We start from the raw sequence: 19,856 nt of genomic DNA, 5'->3' as shown, positions 1-19,856 counted from the left end.
ACACTAAACCAGTTGTTGATCTTCTCTTGTCAAAGTCACCAGCATAGTCAGCATCACAGTAGCCAACAATCTTAAAGTCTGAGCTCCGCTTGTAGAGCAGTTTTGTTTTCACTGAGCCCTTAATGTATCGCAACACCCACTTGACTCCGTGCCAGTGATCACGAATGGGTTGGCTCATGAAACGACTTATAATTCCAACAGGGTAAGCAAGGACGGGACGTGTACCTATCATGGCATAATAAATCAAAACGATAAAAAAACAAAGCTTAAGTATCTAAATTTACATCATGAGTAACCAAAATAAATTATAACACTTTCAATTTTTCATTAAGCAAATTAGAAAAAAAATATCAATTCGCATCTAATTACCTATGTAAACGATTTTCCTTCTAATTGGCTTATTTGAACTGATATTGTACTTTGTTGACCAAAAAAAATTATTTATACTGATTAGCCAGGTCAATTAGTCAAGGACTCTATATAGAATATACATATTTATCTATGCAGAGGAGGTTTTCCTAGATACTCGAACCATTAACATTGATCAACTATGGTAGTTATTTAGATGATATAGAATCTGTGAAATTTGGCGGGAGCTGAATGCTACTTTATGTCTATAAAACATGAAGTATTGATGACATAGAGGAAATACTTTGAGGATCTAAATTACTATGGTAAGATTCATTGTTGTCACTAACTGTATATCATTGCTTGACCTCAATGAATTCATTTTAGAGTACACGGTTTCTTATTTATAATATTTCTCCTAGGTTTGAAGCTCAAAGGAGTGGCTGATGCAGCGAAAAATTACCATGTGGTCCTTGAAGAAAATCGAAGACTCTACAATGAAGTGCAAGAAATGAAAGGTAAAACTCTTTTAGTCAATGTACGTTGTTTGTATTAGACCATTCAAGAAGATAACATGAGTTTTTTTAATCTCTAGAAGTTTTTTGCCTAATTGTTTTACCAAAAGTTGATTAATAATACTGTAATTTTACAGTATGTGGTAGATGTATTAGGATCAGAAAGAATTGCTTATGGTAAAATCGTTTATGTAACAATTCTCATAATTTGTATTAAATAATAAATCAAAACGATAAAAAAATAAAGCTTAAATATTACATTATGAGTAAACAAAATAATTATAACACTTTCAATTTTTCATTAAACAAATTAGAGAAAATGTCAAGATCAATTTATTATCACATTAAACAAAATTTAACATCCATTTTTAAAAATAATCTTTATTAAATCAAAACGGTTGACATAAATTTTAAAACATTTTCTACTTCAAAAATTATTGGATAATAACATTTAAAATTTAACTAAATGTTAAAAAATTATAATACCTGAAAAGGTGTTAAATTTATTGAAACCAAACTAATAGACCAAAAAGAAGAAATCCTACATCCGGTTAGTTATTCAACGTATTAATATTTTTAACAACATTAGAATTATTTTAACAAACAAAATTCAGTTTTAGTTAGAACTCCGAATTGTATAAGAAAGAAACAAATTCAAAACTAAGAAACCAAATCAAGTCAGTTTATTTGAACCAAAAGGAACTGTCTGCTCGATCATTCAAAATGAATTATAAGATACGTTTTTGGTTAAAAATTTAACCAAATCACAGTTCAGTAACTTCATGACATGTCTGACATCCTCTCCTGAAATACACAAAGCACAGTATCAAACTTACACACGACGGCAACCAAATACGGTATACACATGTAACATAAGAACTCTTTTGAGATGTAATCACAAAGTAAGCAACATTAATTAATTACTTGATTCACCTCAGAGATGCTCTACCACTCCTCTTCTCTTGAGGATAAACTGTTGTAAGGAAGCATATCTATAAACCTTTTGTCCAATCTCCCTTCATGCAACATATTGGTCACCAAGCTAATGGTCGAAGCATCTCCAACAAACCCGTAACTCCTCATTTCTTTGATGAGTTCTGCTGATGCTGCTTTGTCACCATCTATAAGGCGTGCCCTGATCAGCGTATTATATGTACCGCTATCTGGAAGAAGCCTATCTACTTTCATATCTCTAAACAAGGCATCTGCTTCCTGTAATAGGCGTTTACTACAAAATCCTGAGATCATTGTATTGTAGGTTACAACGTTAGGCTTCACTCCTTTAAGGGAGAGAGTACAAAATAAACGCCACGCATCTTCCACCTTCCCTACCTTGCACATCCCTTCGATCATTATAGTATACGTGAATATATCAAGTTCCAGTTCACTCTTTTGCATATACTCGAAGATCACCAATGTTTTCTCTACCATCCCATGATCACAAAGTCCACCTAGCAAAATGTTGTATGTCATGATATTGGGAGGGACACCATCAGATTCCATCTGTTTGAATACCATTTGGGCAGAATCACAATCGCCAGCCTGAAAAAAAACCTTGGATAAGAGTGGTGTAAGTGACTGTGTTGCCAACCAATCCCATTTGAGACATCTCGCGGAAGAGTTGCATACCATCATCCTTTACCCTTTTACACTTGCAAAATCCCTTTATAAGAGTATTATATGTCACTACGTTTGGGAGGCAATCCTTGCTAACCATCAAAGAAAACATATGCTTGGCCTCGTTTAGACGATCGTGCATGCAAAACCCGTTAATCAATGAATTGAACGTGACAATACTAGGATCTATAGACCTTTTGATCATCACCTCGTACAATTTCTCAGCCTCTAGAAGCTTCCCCTCCTTCACAAACGCATCTATCAATGCGCTGAAAGTGACTACATTTGGGTTGATTTTCCTCTCAATCATATCTCTAAGTAGTTGAGAGGCATCTTTCCATCTTCCGTAATTACAAAGGCAACTTATAAGGCAGTTGTAGGTAACAACATTGGCTCTAATTCCTTTGCTTTCCATTTTGTTGAACAGGTTGAGTGCATCATCCACATGTTTGTATTTGCAAAGACTATCAATGACTGTGCTGTAGATTACAACATTGACCTCAATTTTTCTTTTTTCCATCTTGTTGAGCAAATTTAAAGCCAAATCAATGTCGCCTCTCTTACATAGTCCATTGACTACCACACCGTATGTCACTAGGTCCGGTTGACAGCCTTTTAAAGCCATCCGCTCAACTAAAGCCACAGCTTCGGAAGCTTCGTTGTGCAGAAAAAGACCATGGATAAGAGTTGTAAATGTAACGGTATTAGGTTGATATCCCATTTCCACCATCTGATCCACCAAAGCAACGGCATCCCAAATCCTATTCCCGTGACCAAAACCATTGAGCAGCGAGTTCAGCGTGACAACATCGGGCTCATACCCGAGTTTCAACATCTTGCCCAAAACAGCTAAAGCAAGAGAGGCAAAAACAGTTTATGAGAATATTGTAAGTATAGAGATTATGAGGAATTCCCAAATTTTGCATCTGCTCGCCAAAAGAGATGACAACATCAAACCTCTTCATCTTAGCAATAGCACTCAACAGTTTACTGAACTCAATGATTGAAGGGCGTGGACGAGACTTGACCATAACATTGAACAACTCAACACCATCATCTAACTTTAAATCACTCAGCCGAGTTTTGCTCAATCTCTCTCTGTAATCATAACTATGACCAGAAAAAACTCGTCCCGAGCAACAAAAACCGCAAAGAGCAGGAGCCGAACCTGTAATCACCCGAGTATGCCGATGAAGAAGTCTCTTCCCCGTAATCGCAACTGAGCTCCTCATCCTCCTCTTCGATTTTAAAAATGACTATTGATACTAGAGAGTGAAGAAGAAACAGCAAAATCGCAGAATCGTTTAAACCCTATTATAATCGAGATCGAGAGCAGTCGGTTCAATGTCGATTCGGTTACAGCTGGTTTTCTTAAACCGGTCATCTCTCTTTCACTTTCTGTTATTAATTATTAATTTTGGTTTCATTTAACAATTGAACCAATCTCGGAGACTACAAAATCTTCAACAAATTCTGGGAAATTTCAATTGAATCACACTCCGGTCTAGATAACCGGAGATTCATAACCGGAGATTCAATTCCTCAGTAACCACCATACGCAGCGTTTTAAAATTCTTCATACTCTAATTGTCTGAAACGTTCAGGTCTTGTTCTGAGAAGATATGTAATCATCTCATAGGAGCCTGGCCAAATCAGATAACTCTCTCTCTCTCTCTCTCTCTCTCTCTCTTTTCCTTCTCCAACCAATCTATCTTCTAAATCTTCTGATACAGCGTCATTATTGAAGCTGAGCTTGATCTTGGTTCTTTGTACAGAATTCTACAGCGTATGGTTGCCTTTTCTCAATTCACAGATTCTACCTGCTAGTAGACAACAGATGTACAAAGCATATGAGACACCAATCTTTAAACATTTGGAAACAGGCAAAGAAATGATCTCTTATTCTTGTAAAAGTAACAACAAGCATTTCAGAAAGAAAAAGGAAAAAAAAAACCCATACGGAGAGCACTATGATCAAACCAGAGCTATGTTTTCTGTAGAGCCTTTCACCCCATTAGTTAGTTAATCAACAACAAAACGAGTACTACTCTACGAATTAAATTCTCTGTGAATTCAACCTCACCTAAACCATAAAGTGAGATCTGCTTAATTTGCTTAAGTCTTCTTCTTCACTCTTCAATCCATCTCTCTGAGATAAAGCAGACTTGAGTATTCTTCTTCATTCTTCAAATACAACTCTGTGACCTGCAAAACATATACAGAAATATATTAAAACCATACAGTTAATTATCAAGGCTGAATCAAACAACAACTTAAAAGAGAAACGAAGAAAAACTCACTTGTAGCTCCTTGCAAGCTGCGGGCAAAACCTTTCCACGTAAACTGATTCTTGGCTCTTTTTGTTAAATCCTAAAGTTAGGCACTCGTTACTAAGCAAACATAACAAGAGAGATTTACAGAAATTGAAAAAAATTGGAGAAACAAATCTCACCCCTGGTCGTCGTCTCTCTGGACTCCAGAAACAAACCCCAATCCAATCTCCAAAAAAGGAATTGACCCGCGTAAGATTGCATCATCTAGAGAAGGAAGAAGCAACAACAAAATCCATTCAAAAAAAGAAAGAAGATATTAGTTAGTTTCTCTATCGTGTGTGCAAGGAAGAATAAAATTTAACGGGGATGAATTAGACTCACAACTTATGTATGGGAGAATTTGAAGTGGACAAGGAGGAAGACTCACAACCTGTCTCGAGTGACCTGAGAAAAGCACACATCACAAGCTCTCCGCATATGATCCTGCAAAAAATGGACTTCATATGAGAAAGACAAAAACAAGACAAGGGATTCGAAACCAAGAAGTTGCAGCAGAACATTAGTTGTAATAGTTGTAGTAGAAGAAGAAACATACCTCTTGGAGATTAACCTCGAGAATCATCTCAACCAACTTATCGCAAGCTGCATAGCCAATATCTTTAAGAACATTAAGTGTTGACCCAACAGAGTTAACTTGCACTTTCAAATCATCAGTGATGATGAATACTCCACTTTCAACACCTTTTTCCTACGCTTCCTCGGCCTCTCCTTGAAACTGAATCACTTCATCCATCAAATTCCCACAGATACACCCACTGCCGGTCCGGTATTATTGAGTGCCCTATGCACAATCCGGTTTAGAGGCCTTAGAACAAATTTTTTTTATCCTTTATATTAAAAAAAAACTATGAACACTCTATTTAATAGATTCACACTAAAAGTTAAAAATTTTGATCCAAATTCATACTAAAATCTGATTTTTCAAGCAAGAATCTATTTATTTTCTATAAAGTTGAACATTTTTCTACATATTTGCTTAGATAAAACTTAAAAAAAAAGGCCTTAATTACTAAAGAAAAAAGGGAAAAAAATTTGGGACCCTAAGCCTTCGCTTGGGTTGCTTCCCCTCCTGGCCGGCCCTGGATACACCTCGAGGTATTAAAGTTGCTATATATACCCTTTGCTACATTGTCCGCTTCTCACAAACATAGGGCACATGAAACACTTGGTAGCCTCGGAATCATCTACCCTCAGCTTAAACCTTTAGACATTTCTCCTGATTCAAACTCCCAGGATACAAAAGCATTTGCTTGCAAGCTTCATTACTGAAATGCTTCATGCCCATACTCACAACACTACTTCCATAGATGTTGTTGAAACAACCTATGGCTACTGAATGTGACTTCTGATGCATCTCCAGCAGCAATCTAACGATTGTTCCCATCGGCAAAGTCGAAAAGCTCAAAAGTATATCGACGAAATCTTTACCGGATTCAGCGAATACAAACTTTGTTCTTCTCTTCATCTATGAGTAGTTTCAAGTTTATCACCGAGTTCTCCAAATCACCTGACATGTTTCCGATTACAGAATCTGCATTGAATACATTTCAAAATCAATCAATTGAGATAGTACCCCAAAATCAGAGCCATGATTGAGAGACAAAATTAGCATTGAAACAGTTAAAAAGGTAAGATCTTTACACACAAAAAAAAACAATCTTTGATCTGAACAGAAGCTAAAACGAACAAGGCGGGTTCTGTTTATATGTGCAAAAATCACAATAAGACTAAACAATTGACAGAAACATAAGACTAATGTCGCAAAACAGTTTCGATTAGAGACAGAGTAAACTGCAAACAGATCAATTCGTTGTAGATTCTCGAGAAAATCCAAGAGTGAAAGAGGGAAACGAAAGATTGTACCTTTTTAGCCAAATAGATTCCTCTTTGGGGACAGTGATTTTTGGGCAATTCTCTTCTCTCGAGAGGCAGTTTTTAGGGTTTCTAAACAGTGATGAACACTCGAGCGGGAACATATATACATACAATAAGAGGTTTTCTATTGTTAATATAAACCGGCGTAATTGAAAAAATGGTTTCAAATTTTAATAATTTAACAAAATATTGAAGATACCAGAGTGACCATGATGTTTAACAAGATTGGTAGATTAATAATATTCTTCTTAAACCTCTCTCATTTTGTAGATTTAGCATTCTAATATATATATATATATATATAAATAAATAAAAAGCAAAAAAAAAAAAATATATATATATATATATATAACTTTAATCCATTAAAAACAAAAATAAAAAGCTTTTCTTTTTTAAAAATAATATGAATTTGAATGCTAAATGAACAAAATGCGAAAACAAATTGAATTTATGGAATCTCTAACGATCAATGAATATGTCAAATGATGGGATCTAAAATCCGGTTAATTTTCACATCATTTCGTTGATTTAGCATTCTAATATATTTTGTATATTTTTAAAAACCATTACAATCTATAAAACAAAAACTTATTTACAAATCAAATCATATATAATAGAAACTTGAATGCTAAATTAACATAACAGTGTGAATACAAATTGAACTTATGGAATCTCTAATGATCAATGACTAGGTCAAATGACGGGATCCAAAATCCGGTTAGTTCTCACATCATTTTGTTGATTTAACATTCTAAGTTATTTTGTAAACAACTTTAAAATTCATGAAGAAAAATGATTTATACAAAAAAATGAAAATCCATGAAAAAAACAAAACTTCTTTACAAATAATAGGAACTTGAATACTAAATTAACAAAACAATGTGAATACAAATTAGACTTATGGAATCTCTAATAATCAATGACTAGGTCGAATGACTGGATCCAAAATCCGGTTAGTTTCACATCGTATTACAAATTCTTATTCAAGTTCTTATTGTTAAATAATAATAATAATAATAATAATAATAATAATAATAATAATAGAAAGCAATAATAATAATAAAAATCTATGGGTGAAAAAAATATTCGGGGAAAAAATTAAGATGGGAAAGAAATTGACCTCAGTATCTTCATGGGGTTGCAAGGAGAGGAGTGGATTTGGAACCCGAGATTTGAGGAAGGAGATTGTTGTAATTGTAAGCTATGGAAAAGTACTCATGTCATGAGGACGCCCTCTTGCTCTTGGCACAGTTATTAGAGTAGTCTAGGAGATTTCGATTTCTTGATTCCACCGTAAAATAAGGAACTAGGTTAGCTAGTTGTGCTTTTGACTTTACAGTTTACTCCAAAGCAGCTTTTGAATCCTTCACCACCATCATCATCATCTCATTCATTCACGTTTTTTTTCTGTAAAAGAAAAACCTGAGATTAAATAAATCATAAAACACATAATATTTAGTACTAATTACTAAGATCTACAGCCTACCAAAAAAAATTACTAAGATCTACACATGTTTCCAACAAATTAAATTACCAGGGAAAAGTTTGATGTATTAGGTTTTTTTTTAATTTAAAATCTCATCGTAGGTAGCAATTACAATCAGGGGAGGAATAGGGATCCGGTAAAAATAAGGAGAAGGTTCGTCATTGAACTGGAGACACGACTTGTGGCAGGCTGAGATGATGACCCCAAACGTACTTGTGGAAACCCTAAGCCTATTTGCAGTCGCAGAATCCATTACTTAAAACGAATCGTTCTGCAAATATAAAAAACAAGAATATATATCATTGTTACGAATTGGAAGAAATAGGCATATGTAAGAGAGGATTGATTCTATGCGGCCGACGAAAGAATATGGAAGAGAGGATCAGAGATTAGAAAGAAGATGGTACCGTGTTTGTAGTCTGCTGTAGAGATGAAAAAACAGAGAGAATACGAACGACGATGGTAGAGTATAAAGAGGAAACAAGTCCCGGACTCGTTGATATAAATTACTCAACGCACACCTCTCTTGCTTAGAGTAAGGTAATATCTTTTGTTACCGTTGTGATCAGTTTCCTTTTATTGATTTATTTACTTATATATGTAATAAAAGTAGTATTGTTTTGCATAATAATAATAAGGGCACAGTAATATCATTGTTACCGTTACTAATAACAAATTAAAAAATAAAGGAAACAAGTGAACCCAAAAAATTACTCAACGCATCTCTCTTACTTTTTTTAAAAAAAAGGTAATTGTTTTGTTAGCGATGTAGTTTAAAAAAAAATGGAAAACTTAACAGTTACTTTTGAAATTAAATGGAAATTTACTAATTAAAGCTACTTGAGAAAATATTACATAATTAATGTTAATAAATATTTATTATCAATACCACTATTGACTATGACATGTTCAACATCTTTGCTTGTAAAGTTTGACCATCTTCTTTATTGGTCATGCACTTATGAGTGTTTAAAAATTAAATCAATATTAAATTTTAAAAAACCACTTCTACTTTGGGGATTAATTCCAACTTTTGGTTTAAGGAAGGTGATTACTAGATTTGATCATAAACCCATTAGTAACGCTATCATGATTGCGATAAACGTTCTCCCAAATATAAAATCTCCTGTAAAAAAAAGAAGAGCAAAAAAAAAACAATTCAAAGCCATATCACATAACTATAGTAAATGATAAATTAAATGATCTATATGTACTGTGGCTCACCTTTTCTAACGCCAAGACTCGTTATGTTCGGTTGCAAAGCGGATATGTTATACCTGAGGAGACATTTAGGAAATAAGATCCTAGCCCAACGAGATTGGCTGCAACATTCGGAGAATTGTTGGACTAGAAGTGCCAAGCACACGGTGCAATTTCTTGGATCAAGATCAGGACTACACTGGGCCATTGCCTCTATATCATACGAACCCTCCAGTTGAGACACGTGTTCTTGGTCTTCCACAAAATATGGAATCGGTGACGAAGAAGACGACGGTACTTTGAGGACAAGGTCGTCTATTTTTCCAGGAAGTGTTTTGTTGAAAAATTTGGGAGAATCCGAAGAATTGATCGGAGCGTAACTAGAGGTGCTAGGTGAAGCTTCTACGAGCGAGTAGAACGAAACGTCCGAGTACCGAACCATACAGTCGCCAGAGAATATGAAAGAGCTGTCATGAGACTCGCAGGTTTCAGCGATTCCCGACGTTGCGGAATGGACACAGTCTGAACAAGATGTTTTGCTTATGTTTCCTATGCATAGGAACATGCCATAGACTGTGTTTGGTTTAAGACCGGCCGTGGCGTTGGAATAATAGCTTCCGAGAGAGGAACGGTTGCGAAGAGTGGAAAGGACGGTGTTGCGGTTCGATTGATATGCATCGGGTTCTTTGTTGCAATCGGTTAGATTTTGAGAAGGTTGGGACATGGCTCCGAGAGAGAATAAGAAGAAGCAAAACAGAGCGACAAGCAAGTGTTTGATGATTCTTGTCATTTTTCTTTTGTTATGACTTTATGAAAAGAACAAAACATATGACATATAGGTTTATATAAAGAAAGAATGGGTCTCTTCGTTTCGTTGACGCTGGCGGCTGCGGTAGCGGCTGCCGCAGCGGCAAACACAACTTTTTTAATCACCACATCTAATTAACGTTTAAAATTAGAAGCTATGTTTGCTGCAGCGTCATGCCGTAGGTACCTGCGGCAACCAAACGAACAACGATAGTTGTGGCTAACGCAGCCGCAGGTACCTGCGGCGACCAAAGGAACAGATTCAATATACCTTATTATTTTAAATTCATTCAAATCCGAGATGTCCACATATAACGTGCTTAGACCAATTCAGAGGTTGAATCTTTATATAATTAGTATTATTTTAGTTGAACTCCATGTTTTGTATAAAAAAGAAACGTTGAATATATCGTTGCAGGTTTGTTAAGTTTTACAAAATCTTGTCTAGAGCTCTTGGCGAAATAGAAGGAGTAACGCATCACACAGATATCTTTATTAGATTTGTTTTTTATCATTTTTATTTCTAAACAAAAATCAATTATAGTTAGAGAACATATTTTAATATCGTATACGATATCATGTATAATATATTTTAAAAGTTAAAATTGAAAAATCAAAAATATATTATTTGTAGTAAAGAAAAATATATAAACCAAAGTGATTCACTAATTAGATATGACATAGTATTAGTAAAGAAATATTATGAGAATGAATATGAGTGTTAATTTTCCAAAATATTAAAATGATTTTAATGTATAAGATTTTACTTTGCTTTTAATAACGTTTAAATATTATATTTCTTTCAACTATAATTCAAATCATAAAAAAAGTAATTATATAACAACAATAAAATATAATATTGAAAAGAAAGGAAATTTTAACCAGAGTAAGTTAATGATCAAAATCACTTTCAGTTTGGGCCTAATTAAGTTAATGGCCCAATGAGAGAACCCACACAAACATTACTTCCTCTCGTTGACTCCTTTTTCGAACGTAAAAACGAAAGTTTAATAAACAATTTAGTATTATATTTTTCGGTTCTACTTTCGCTTGTAGTTTGATAATAAATATTTATTAACATTAATTATGTAATATTTTCTCAAGTAGCTTTAATTAGTGAATTTCCATTTAATTCCAAAAGTAACTGTTAAGTTTTCCATTTTTTTTAAACTACATCGGTAACAAAACAATTACCTTTTTTTTTTAAAAAGTAAGAGAGTTGCGTTGCGTAATTTTTTGGGTTCACTTGTTTTCTTTATTTTTTAATTTGTTATTAGTAACGGTAACAATGATATTACTGTGCCCCTTATTAATATTATGCAAAACAATACTACTTTTATTACATATATAAGTAAATAAATAAATAAAAGAAAACTGATCACAACGGTAACAAAAGATATTACCTTTTTCTAAGCAAGAGAGATGTGCGTTGAGTAATTTATATCAACGAGTTCGGGACTTGTTTCCTCTTTATACTCTACCATCGTCGTTCGTATTCTCTCTGTTTTTTCATCTCTACAGCAGACTACAAACACGGTACCATCTTCTTTCTAATCTCTGATCCTCTCTTCCATATTCTTTCGTCGGCCGCATAGAATCAATCCTCTCTTACATATGCCTACTTCTTCCAATTCGTAACAATGCTATATATTCTTGTTTCTTATATTTGCAGAACGATTCGTTTTAAGTAATGGATTCTGCGACTGCAAACAGGCTTAGGGTTTCCACAAGTACGTTTGGGGCCATCATCTCAGCCTGCTTCACGTCGTGTCTCCAGTTCAATGACGAACCTTCTCCTTATTTTTACCGGATCCTTAAGCCTCCCCTGTTCTTGCTACGTACGGTGAGTTTTTTTTTACTAATAACATTAAACTTCTCCCTGATAATTTAATTTGTTGGAAACATGTGTAGATCTTAGTAATTAGTACTAAATATTATGTGTTTTATGATTGATTTAATCTCAGGTTTTTCTTTTACAGAAAAAAACGTGAATGAATGAGACGATGATGATGGTGGTGAAGGATTCAAAAGCTGCTTTGGTGTAAACTGTACAGTCAAAAGCACAACTAGCTAACCTAGTTCCTTATTTTACGGTGGAATCAAGAATTCGAAATCTTCCTAGTCTACTCTAATAACTGCACCAAGAGGCCGTCCTCATGACATGACATAGGGTACTCTTCCATAGCTTACAATTACAACAATCTCCTTCCTCAAATCTCGGGTTCCCAAATCCACTACTTCTCTCCTTGCAACCCCATGAAATAGGGCACTCAATTTCTATCCCATCTTAATTTAATATTTGTCTCTAATATTCTTTTCCCAGATTTTATTTATTTATTATTATTATTATTATAATTATTATAACTCACCATTAAAATACATGGAAAAATTTATTTACAAATCATAATAGAAATTTGAATTAAAATTTGCAATACGATGTGAAACTAACCGGATTTTGGATCCTGTCATTCGACCTAGTCATTGATCATTAGAGATTTCATAAGTCCAATTTGTTTTCACATTGTAATGTTAATTTAGCATTCAAGTTCCTATTATGATTTGTAAATAAATTATTTTCATAGATTTCAGTGGTTTTTAAAAATTTACAAAATATATTAGAATGCTAAATCAACAAAATGATGTGAGAACTAACTAGATTTTGGATCCCGTCATTTGACCTAGTCATTGATCGTTAGAGATTCCATAAGTTCAATCTGTTTTCGCATTGTTAAGTTCATTTAGCATTCAAATTTTTATTATGTAAAAAAGAAAGTTTTTTTGTTTTTGTTTTAAATGGATTTAAAAGTTTTTAAAAATATATATATATTAAAATGCTAATAAATCTACAAATGAGAGAGGTTTAAGAAGAATATTATTAATCTCTTGTTAAAACATCATGGTCACTCTGGTATCTTCAATATTTTGTTAAATTATTAAAATTTGAACGGTTTAAGTTAAACCATTTTTTTTCAATTACGCCGGTTAATTAACAATAGAAAACCTTATTGTACATATATGTTCCCGCTCGAGTGTTCATCACTGTTTACGAAACCCTAAAACTGCCTATCGAGAGAAGAGAATTGCCCAAAATCACTGTCCCCAAAGAGGAAGATATTTAGCTAAAAAGGTACAATCTTTCGTTTCTTTCTTTCACTCTTGGATTTTCTCGAGAATCTACAACGAATTGATCTGTTTGCAGTTTCCTCTGTCTCTAATCGAAACTGTTTTGCGACATTAGTCTTATGTTTCTGTCAATTGTTTAGTCTTATTGTGCTTTTAGCACATATAAACAGAACCCGCCTTGTTCGTTTTAGCTTTCTGTTCATAATCTATCAGATCAAAGATTGTTTTTTTTTTTTTTTTTTTGTAAAGATCTTACCTTTTTATCTGTTTCAATGCCAATTTTGCCTCTCAATCATGGCTCTGATTTTGGGGACCATCTTGATTGATTGATCTTGAAATGTATTCAATGCAGATTCTGTAGTCGAAACATGTCAGGTGATTTGGCTACTGAATGTGATGACTTCTGATGCATCTCCAGCAATCTAAATCTACAGTAATGAAGCTTGCAAGCAAATTTTTTTTTTGCAGTTATTATATGTGGACGGACTCCCATCATCTGCTTCATGGCAAGATTTCAAGGTCTGATTGACAAGTAATGTTTTGCTCCAACATTTTGGTTTCTGCTCCCTTGTCTTGTTTTTCATATGAAATCCATTTCAGGGTCATATGCGGAGAGCTGAAAATTAACAATGGTTCTTCCAATTCCTATATATGTGCAGATCGGAGATGGTTTGAAGAATGAAGAGATTCTATAGGAAGCCGGTGATGTGTGCTTTGCTGAGGTCACTCTAGACTGTGATGGTACGTTAATTTAAACTTTCTCATGCATACTTTCTTACCAATATCTTCCTATTTTAGCTTTGAGCAGTGTTCTTTTTCTCATATGACTTCTATAAATTATATGATCAGGAACCCATGGTGTCGTCGACTACACCAATTATGATGACAGGAAGTATGCTTTGTTTGCTCTGGCGTGCAGGTAAAATAATGACGATTATGCTTTCCCCTTTTGCACAGTTCAATGAGCACGAGTATTAAAACCTATGCTATATTTTTGTCACCAGAGGCTCATCCATTGGACTCATCATACATCATTTGTGTGATTTCATTCTCTTGTGCAGACTTTCCGTTTTAAGAATGAGAACTGCCCTAGACCAATGTGCTACAAGTGAGTTCTTCCTAGCAACAGTGTTTTTTTATCTTCTTCTTCTAGTGTATAAGCTTTCATGTCGTGGTCTAACAACTTTCTGCTTTTTAGGGCCTACGGATATGGAAAGGATGGCACCCCAAATTGTGATGTCCCCGGGTTTGAGATTCTATAGGAAGCTGGTAATGTGTGCTTCATGGCAAAATTTGAAGGTCTGATTTCTTTGTCTTGTTTTTGTCTTTCTGAGATGAAATCCATTTTTTCGCAGGATCATATGCGGAGAGCTGGTGATGTGTGCTTTGCCGAGGCCACTCGAGACAGGTTGTGAGTCTTCCTCCTTGTCCACTTCAAATCTCCCCATCCATAAGTTGTGAGTTTAATTCAGCCCCGTCTTAATATTCTCTTTTTTTTTTTTTTTGTAATATTCAATCACCGTCTCTTCTCTTCTACTCTCAGCATCGTTGATGAGTTAAGATATGGTGGTAGTATTGTTTTGGTGTCTTTGCAAGTGAGGAGGAGTACGTTATTTTCATGGCGTATCTTCAGTCATCCAGACTGGTTCATCCATCACACTACTGTTTAAGGTAAACTTTTAATCATTCTGATTATTGCAGAATAAATAGCCGTTGGAACCCATTTAGCTAACGACTCTTTCTTCACTACGCAAGCCTCAATAAAGAACAAGCTACTCCTACTGAAGCAAGCACAATTAAAAGCCTGTCTCATGACAGTCCCAAGGACGCAGAGGTCAACAACAAAACCGCAGTGAAGACAAGGAGAGCAATCCTCGTTACATCATTATTTATTCCAGATCAAGAGATAAATGACGACAATAAATTATTATATTGGCTCCTTGCCCACCAAGCCTTACGGAAGATCAGTTAAAGACGAAGCTTCTCAAGATCAGCTTCTTTTGGTTATAATTAGCTTCTTTTGTTTCCGCTTTTGAATCAAGTGGCTACTCCACTAACTTGCTCGTTTGTAATGGCTTTTGTATGAATTATGATATAAAGTTAAAACAGTGGAAGTGAATTGATTGATAAGCGTCGGGTTCTTTGTTACAATCGGTGAGATTTTGAGAAGGTTGGGACATGGCTCCGAGAGACAATCAGAAGAAGCAAAACAGAGCGACAACAAATTGTTTAATGATTCTTGTCATTTTTCTTTTGTTATGACTCTATGAAAAGAACAAAACAGAGGACATATAGGTTTATATATAAAAAATTTAAATTCATTCAAATCCGTGATTGTCCACATATAACGTGGTTAGACCAATTCAGAGGTTGAATCTTTATATAACGAGTATTATTTTAGTTGAACTCCATGTTCTTGTATAAAAAAATAAACGTTGAATATCGTTGCAGGTTTGTAGTGTGATGAAGCCAAAGGCAAAAGATAAAAGTTTTACAAATCTTGTTTAGAACTCGTAGTGAAACAGAAGGAGTAACGCATCACAATGCTTAAACTGTTTTTTTTTTTTTTTTTTTTTTTTTTATGTATTACACAAATCATAATTTATAATCCTTTAGTCATCACATATGATCACACAAGTGCAAACACCTAAACTGCTATTTTTAAAGCAATCTCCCAAATATTTCTTTCCTATTAGTCTATTAGAGAAGAATATATATAAATAACATATCACACGTCACACACATTAAATACGAATATTTATAATCATTGGATTGGCTCATAGTCATAGAGCCACAAGTGCTAACACCGAAGTTGTCATGGCTGTAATGAAAATCCTCCTAAAAATTTCGTTTCCTGCAATACAAAGAAAAGCCAAAACAATACATAAACGTTTTAGTTCCTCATTCTGTTATCTTCCTCATAGTTAGATTTGATTATGAATGATATAAACCTTTCATAACGTTAATAGACGATGCGCCGCTTGGTGACTGAGAACTTGGCAAACCGGTTGTATCATACTTCAAAAAACATTTAGGAAGATAGAAGTGAGCCCAACGAGCATTGGTACAACAGCCTGAGACACTTTGGGCTGCAAGTCTCAAGCAGGCGCTGCAATTTGCTGGATCAAGATCAGGACTACACTGAACCATTGTGTCTAACGTATACGAGCCCTCAAAGTCATTCACGCGTGATTTATCCTTCACGTAATAAGGCGTAGAAGAAGACAAAGAAGACTTTGATGATGTGAGGATAATTAGTTGCTCTACCTTATTGGATAAAGTTTTTTGGAACGAATTAAAAATAGAAGTAGGAAAAGAAGAGACAGAGTATTTAACGACGTAAGGCCCGTCTTCTACGAGGTTGAAGAAGGAAACGTTGGAGTATCGAACCATACACTCCTCGTAGTATATTATAGCAGTTTTTTTATAAGTGCAGTTATTTTTAGTGATTTCTAGGGTTGCCGTCTTGACACAGTCCGAACAAGATGTTTTGGTGAGGTCTCCACGGCAGAGGAACATGCCATGGACTGTGTCGGGGCTAAGACCGATTGTGGCATTAGAATAAGTTCCAAGGGAGGAACGGTCACGGAGAGAAGAAAGTAGGGTTTCACGGTTTGATTTGTATGAGCTGGTTTGTGTGAAGTTGTCGGATAATTTGTCGTCACAGAAAGTGTGCATGTGTTGAGGCTGAGACATGGTTTGGTGAGAAAAGAGAGAAAATAAGAAGAAGAAGCAAAACAAAGGAGCAGTGTATCTGATGAAAATTGCCATTTTTGGTTCTTTCTTGTTTGTGAAGGTAGGACAAAACGGAGCAGAACCTAGCCATTTATATAGGGAAAAATCTTCTTTTATTTTTAATTTCATTCAAATATGTAATGTCCTAGCTATACCAATTCAGAGGGAGATCATATATATCTATTTTTATTGTTTCAGATGAACAGTCAGATGATTTCATCAATAAGAGTTCAATTCAAATATCTGAACAACAAACATCATCTTTTATTACTTGTTCTTGAAAGTTGGGATTATGAAAAAATCATAAAGTTATCACAATATTAAGCTTCGTTAGCGTATGAAACAAAACATGGAATTGTTCTATTCAATTTTAGAAGACAAATTAATATTTGATGCATAAAAAAAAGAAAATTCCAAGAGTCAAAGTCCTGCCTGTTCACAAACAGCACAAACTCTTCATTTGGAATTGCTGTGGTATTTACAAAAAAGTATGACAATAATCATATTATAAAAATTAAAATAAATTACTTAAAAATTCATTTAGTTGAGAATTCAACTTAAATCTATTATATTTAGAGGTATTTTTTCTGTTAATATATGGAGTAGAGATATTTGCATTGCATCCGTTGAAGATCTAGATATATATAATAATTGGTCTCCTAGTTAGAGATCACAAATCAATACATGAAGCTCTAGCATCCAAATAAGCATCGACAGCACATATAAAAGTTCATTTAGCTAAAAAACCATCAAACATTCTCTCAAGCGATAAAACAGAAAGAAACAAAAAAAAACGTCATCAGGAAAGTTTACTGATTCATCATTACCCAAACATATTGAACCTCATTTTCCCAAATTACGTTAGGGTTTTGGAATACCGCTTTACCAAATGGGCTCGCAGTCCCTGATGCAACCATGCATTGTGTGAGATCAACTGAAGATGTGCTTGAGCTGATGAATAGGGGATTAATGAATAGAACCGTAGGTGCTACAGCTCTCAATGAAAGAAGCAGTAGATCACACTGGTTTGTATACTTTCTCCCTGAAATTTTATTATCTACGGTCTGTTATTGGCTAAATTTAAATAAATAATGTTAGCTATTATCTCATGTGTTCTTTCTGTTCATGTATGTGGTGTCCATGTGGAAACAGACTCATTTTTGCGTGGTAGTTCGCATTTAGTTGATATCTTTTAGAGGTAAATTTTGTTTGTTTTGTATTTAGACTTTAGTTTTGAACTTTTGAGTTAAAATTTTGTTTAAGACCTAATTAACAGCTAAAGACATTTAATTAAAACAAAGTTTTGGTCATGATATTTATATGTAGTTCATGATTTAGTTCTCCTTTTCTAGATTTCTATCCTAGTCAAAACAAAATTTTGGTCATGATATTTATATGTAAAACTTATTTAATTTTTTTTTTTTGTTTATTTTTGGTGCTCTTAACCATGTAATCACTGATGTTTCTCCTGAACTCTATAATTTCAAAAAAAGTTTAGAAAAATATGTATATATATTTTTGACATTAACAAATATATATGTTTTGACAAATATATATTTGTACTTCTTAAAATAAAAGTCAACATGATTTGTTTTTATGAAGATCATCCAAGCAATTGCCTCGAGTTCCACGAAAACGACGTGGATATATCATACTAGTACGTTGACTTCTATCAAGAACCAACGTACGGATTATCTTAATTTTTAGATACTAACACATATCATAGGAACACAAATATGAAGTACCAATCATGATTAGTTTATGAACATAAGCAGAACAGAGACTACAAAGAAAAAGAAAAAGAACAAGCTGGTGGTTTGTTTTGCTTTCGAAAAATTAGGGGTTTTCAAAGAAGAAGAGAGATCCAAAAAAAAAATTGCTCAAACAAATATAAAGAACAGAAATTAAAAAGTTACCGTTACAGATACCCGTTACAACAATCACAGTGTTTTTTTTTAACTGCCTAATAATTTATTTGATGGGACTGACTTACGTCGTACGTTTTGCTGTGTAATTTTGGCTCTCTTAATTCCTTGTGACTCCCAGTATTAGATTATTTTGATATATTTTGTTGGATAAATTTAGGTGTTTATAAAACTGATAAATTAATTAGGTGTTTATACAAAATATATGTCCCTATTAATTCCATGCTTAATAGAAAGATTTATTGGTGTTGATACATATAGTAATATTTGTTCAGTCAAATTCCTTGGTCAAATATCAAAATAGCTAAGGTTGACTTTTAATCCTTAAACTCTCTCCCTAGAAATTTGGATATAAATGAACGTTGAGACTTGAGATCAATGGAATAATAACACACACTCGGCTGTCTAGACTTTGCAGCAAGAAACATGAAAAGCTCATTCACGTTCACCATCTTCTTCTTTGTTCTTCTCCTTACCTCTGGTTAGTAATCTCTTATTATAAAAAAAAAATCTTATTTATAAATGTTGTGAAAATAATGAGTGAATAATGAGTTTGGTGTGTATATGTACATATAGGTGTGGTGATGAGCGCAAGGATGCAAGAGAGCACAAACGAGATATTGAAGCCTATAACATGCAATACCAATGAAGACTGTGCTAAATATTGCAAAGGTCCAATCCACAACTGCATATTTCATACTTGTCAATGCGTACCAGGAAATCCTAATTGTTGCTAGATAAAAGTACCCTCCTCCACACATAGTCTCTAAAATTCTTATGTTTCTGATCCAGTATCTTTTGCATTAATTGGATTCCACCAAAAAGAATGAAATGAAATTGTGTTTCCTTGTTCGTCTACTTAATTTCGTAATTGCATATTCACATTGAATTT

The 19,856-nt window shown here is 34.1% G+C and overlaps 4 protein-coding genes, 2 long non-coding RNA genes and 1 pseudogene across 7 annotated transcripts; 3 read left to right on the top strand and 4 right to left on the bottom strand.

Moving 5' to 3' along the window:
• Positions 1 to 610: 610 nt before the first annotated feature.
• On the top strand, positions 611 to 865 carry LOC147942002 (uncharacterized). The gene is made up of 2 exons (XR_015562717.1): positions 611 to 674; positions 771 to 865. It is a non-coding gene; the product is annotated as an uncharacterized LOC147942002 (long non-coding RNA).
• Positions 866 to 2,137: 1,272 nt separating this feature from the next.
• Positions 2,138 to 3,712, bottom strand: LOC104705214 (uncharacterized; annotated as a pseudogene).
• A 954-nt stretch (positions 3,713 to 4,666) lies between these two features.
• LOC147942001 (uncharacterized) lies at positions 4,667 to 6,278 on the bottom strand. The gene is made up of 5 exons (XM_087458713.1): positions 6,041 to 6,278; positions 5,349 to 5,410; positions 5,184 to 5,236; positions 4,781 to 4,870; positions 4,667 to 4,685 (listed from the first exon to the last, which is right to left on the bottom strand). The coding sequence occupies exons 1-5, from the start codon at positions 6,276 to 6,278 to the stop codon at positions 4,667 to 4,669; spliced, it is 462 nt and encodes a 153-aa protein (XP_087314839.1).
• A 2,949-nt stretch (positions 6,279 to 9,227) lies between these two features.
• LOC147942000 (putative cysteine-rich repeat secretory protein 6) lies at positions 9,228 to 10,178 on the bottom strand. The gene is made up of 2 exons (XM_087460257.1): positions 9,399 to 10,178; positions 9,228 to 9,300 (listed from the first exon to the last, which is right to left on the bottom strand). Exons 1-2 carry the CDS (start codon positions 10,162 to 10,164, stop codon positions 9,239 to 9,241), a joined length of 828 nt encoding a protein of 275 aa, XP_087316383.1. The 5' UTR covers positions 10,165 to 10,178; the 3' UTR covers positions 9,228 to 9,238.
• Positions 10,179 to 13,228: 3,050 nt separating this feature from the next.
• Positions 13,229 to 15,434, top strand: LOC104703978 (uncharacterized). Of its 2 annotated transcripts, XR_015562873.1 has the most exons (10): positions 13,229 to 13,308; positions 13,657 to 13,679; positions 13,773 to 13,823; positions 13,905 to 14,013; positions 14,154 to 14,223; positions 14,366 to 14,412; positions 14,503 to 14,573; positions 14,660 to 14,761; positions 14,848 to 14,975; positions 15,060 to 15,434. It is a non-coding gene; the product is annotated as an uncharacterized LOC104703978 (long non-coding RNA). The 2 variants fall into 2 exon arrangements; XR_015562872.1 differs by lacking the exons at positions 13,229 to 13,308; positions 13,657 to 13,679; positions 13,773 to 13,823 and having other exon boundaries at positions 14,309 to 14,412.
• Positions 15,435 to 15,835: 401 nt separating this feature from the next.
• LOC104705213 (cysteine-rich repeat secretory protein 8-like) lies at positions 15,836 to 17,096 on the bottom strand. The gene is made up of 2 exons (XM_087456339.1): positions 16,256 to 17,096; positions 15,836 to 16,158 (listed from the first exon to the last, which is right to left on the bottom strand). Exons 1-2 carry the CDS (start codon positions 17,073 to 17,075, stop codon positions 16,088 to 16,090), a joined length of 891 nt encoding a protein of 296 aa, XP_087312465.1. The 5' UTR covers positions 17,076 to 17,096; the 3' UTR covers positions 15,836 to 16,087.
• A 2,277-nt stretch (positions 17,097 to 19,373) lies between these two features.
• On the top strand, positions 19,374 to 19,813 carry LOC109125697 (defensin-like protein 278). Its single transcript, XM_019228134.2, has 2 exons — positions 19,374 to 19,445; positions 19,541 to 19,813. The coding sequence occupies exons 1-2, from the start codon at positions 19,391 to 19,393 to the stop codon at positions 19,699 to 19,701; spliced, it is 216 nt and encodes a 71-aa protein (XP_019083679.2). The 5' UTR covers positions 19,374 to 19,390; the 3' UTR covers positions 19,702 to 19,813.
• Positions 19,814 to 19,856: the final 43 nt, after the last annotated feature.

The sequence above is a fragment of the Camelina sativa genome, chromosome 7, assembly GCF_030686135.1.
Source record: "Camelina sativa cultivar CO46 ecotype springtype chromosome 7, ASM3068613v1".
Classification (NCBI taxonomy): Eukaryota; Viridiplantae; Streptophyta; class Magnoliopsida; order Brassicales; family Brassicaceae; genus Camelina; species Camelina sativa.
Note: the sequence above shows the minus strand (reverse complement) of the source record. Positions and strands in the feature narration are given on the sequence as shown.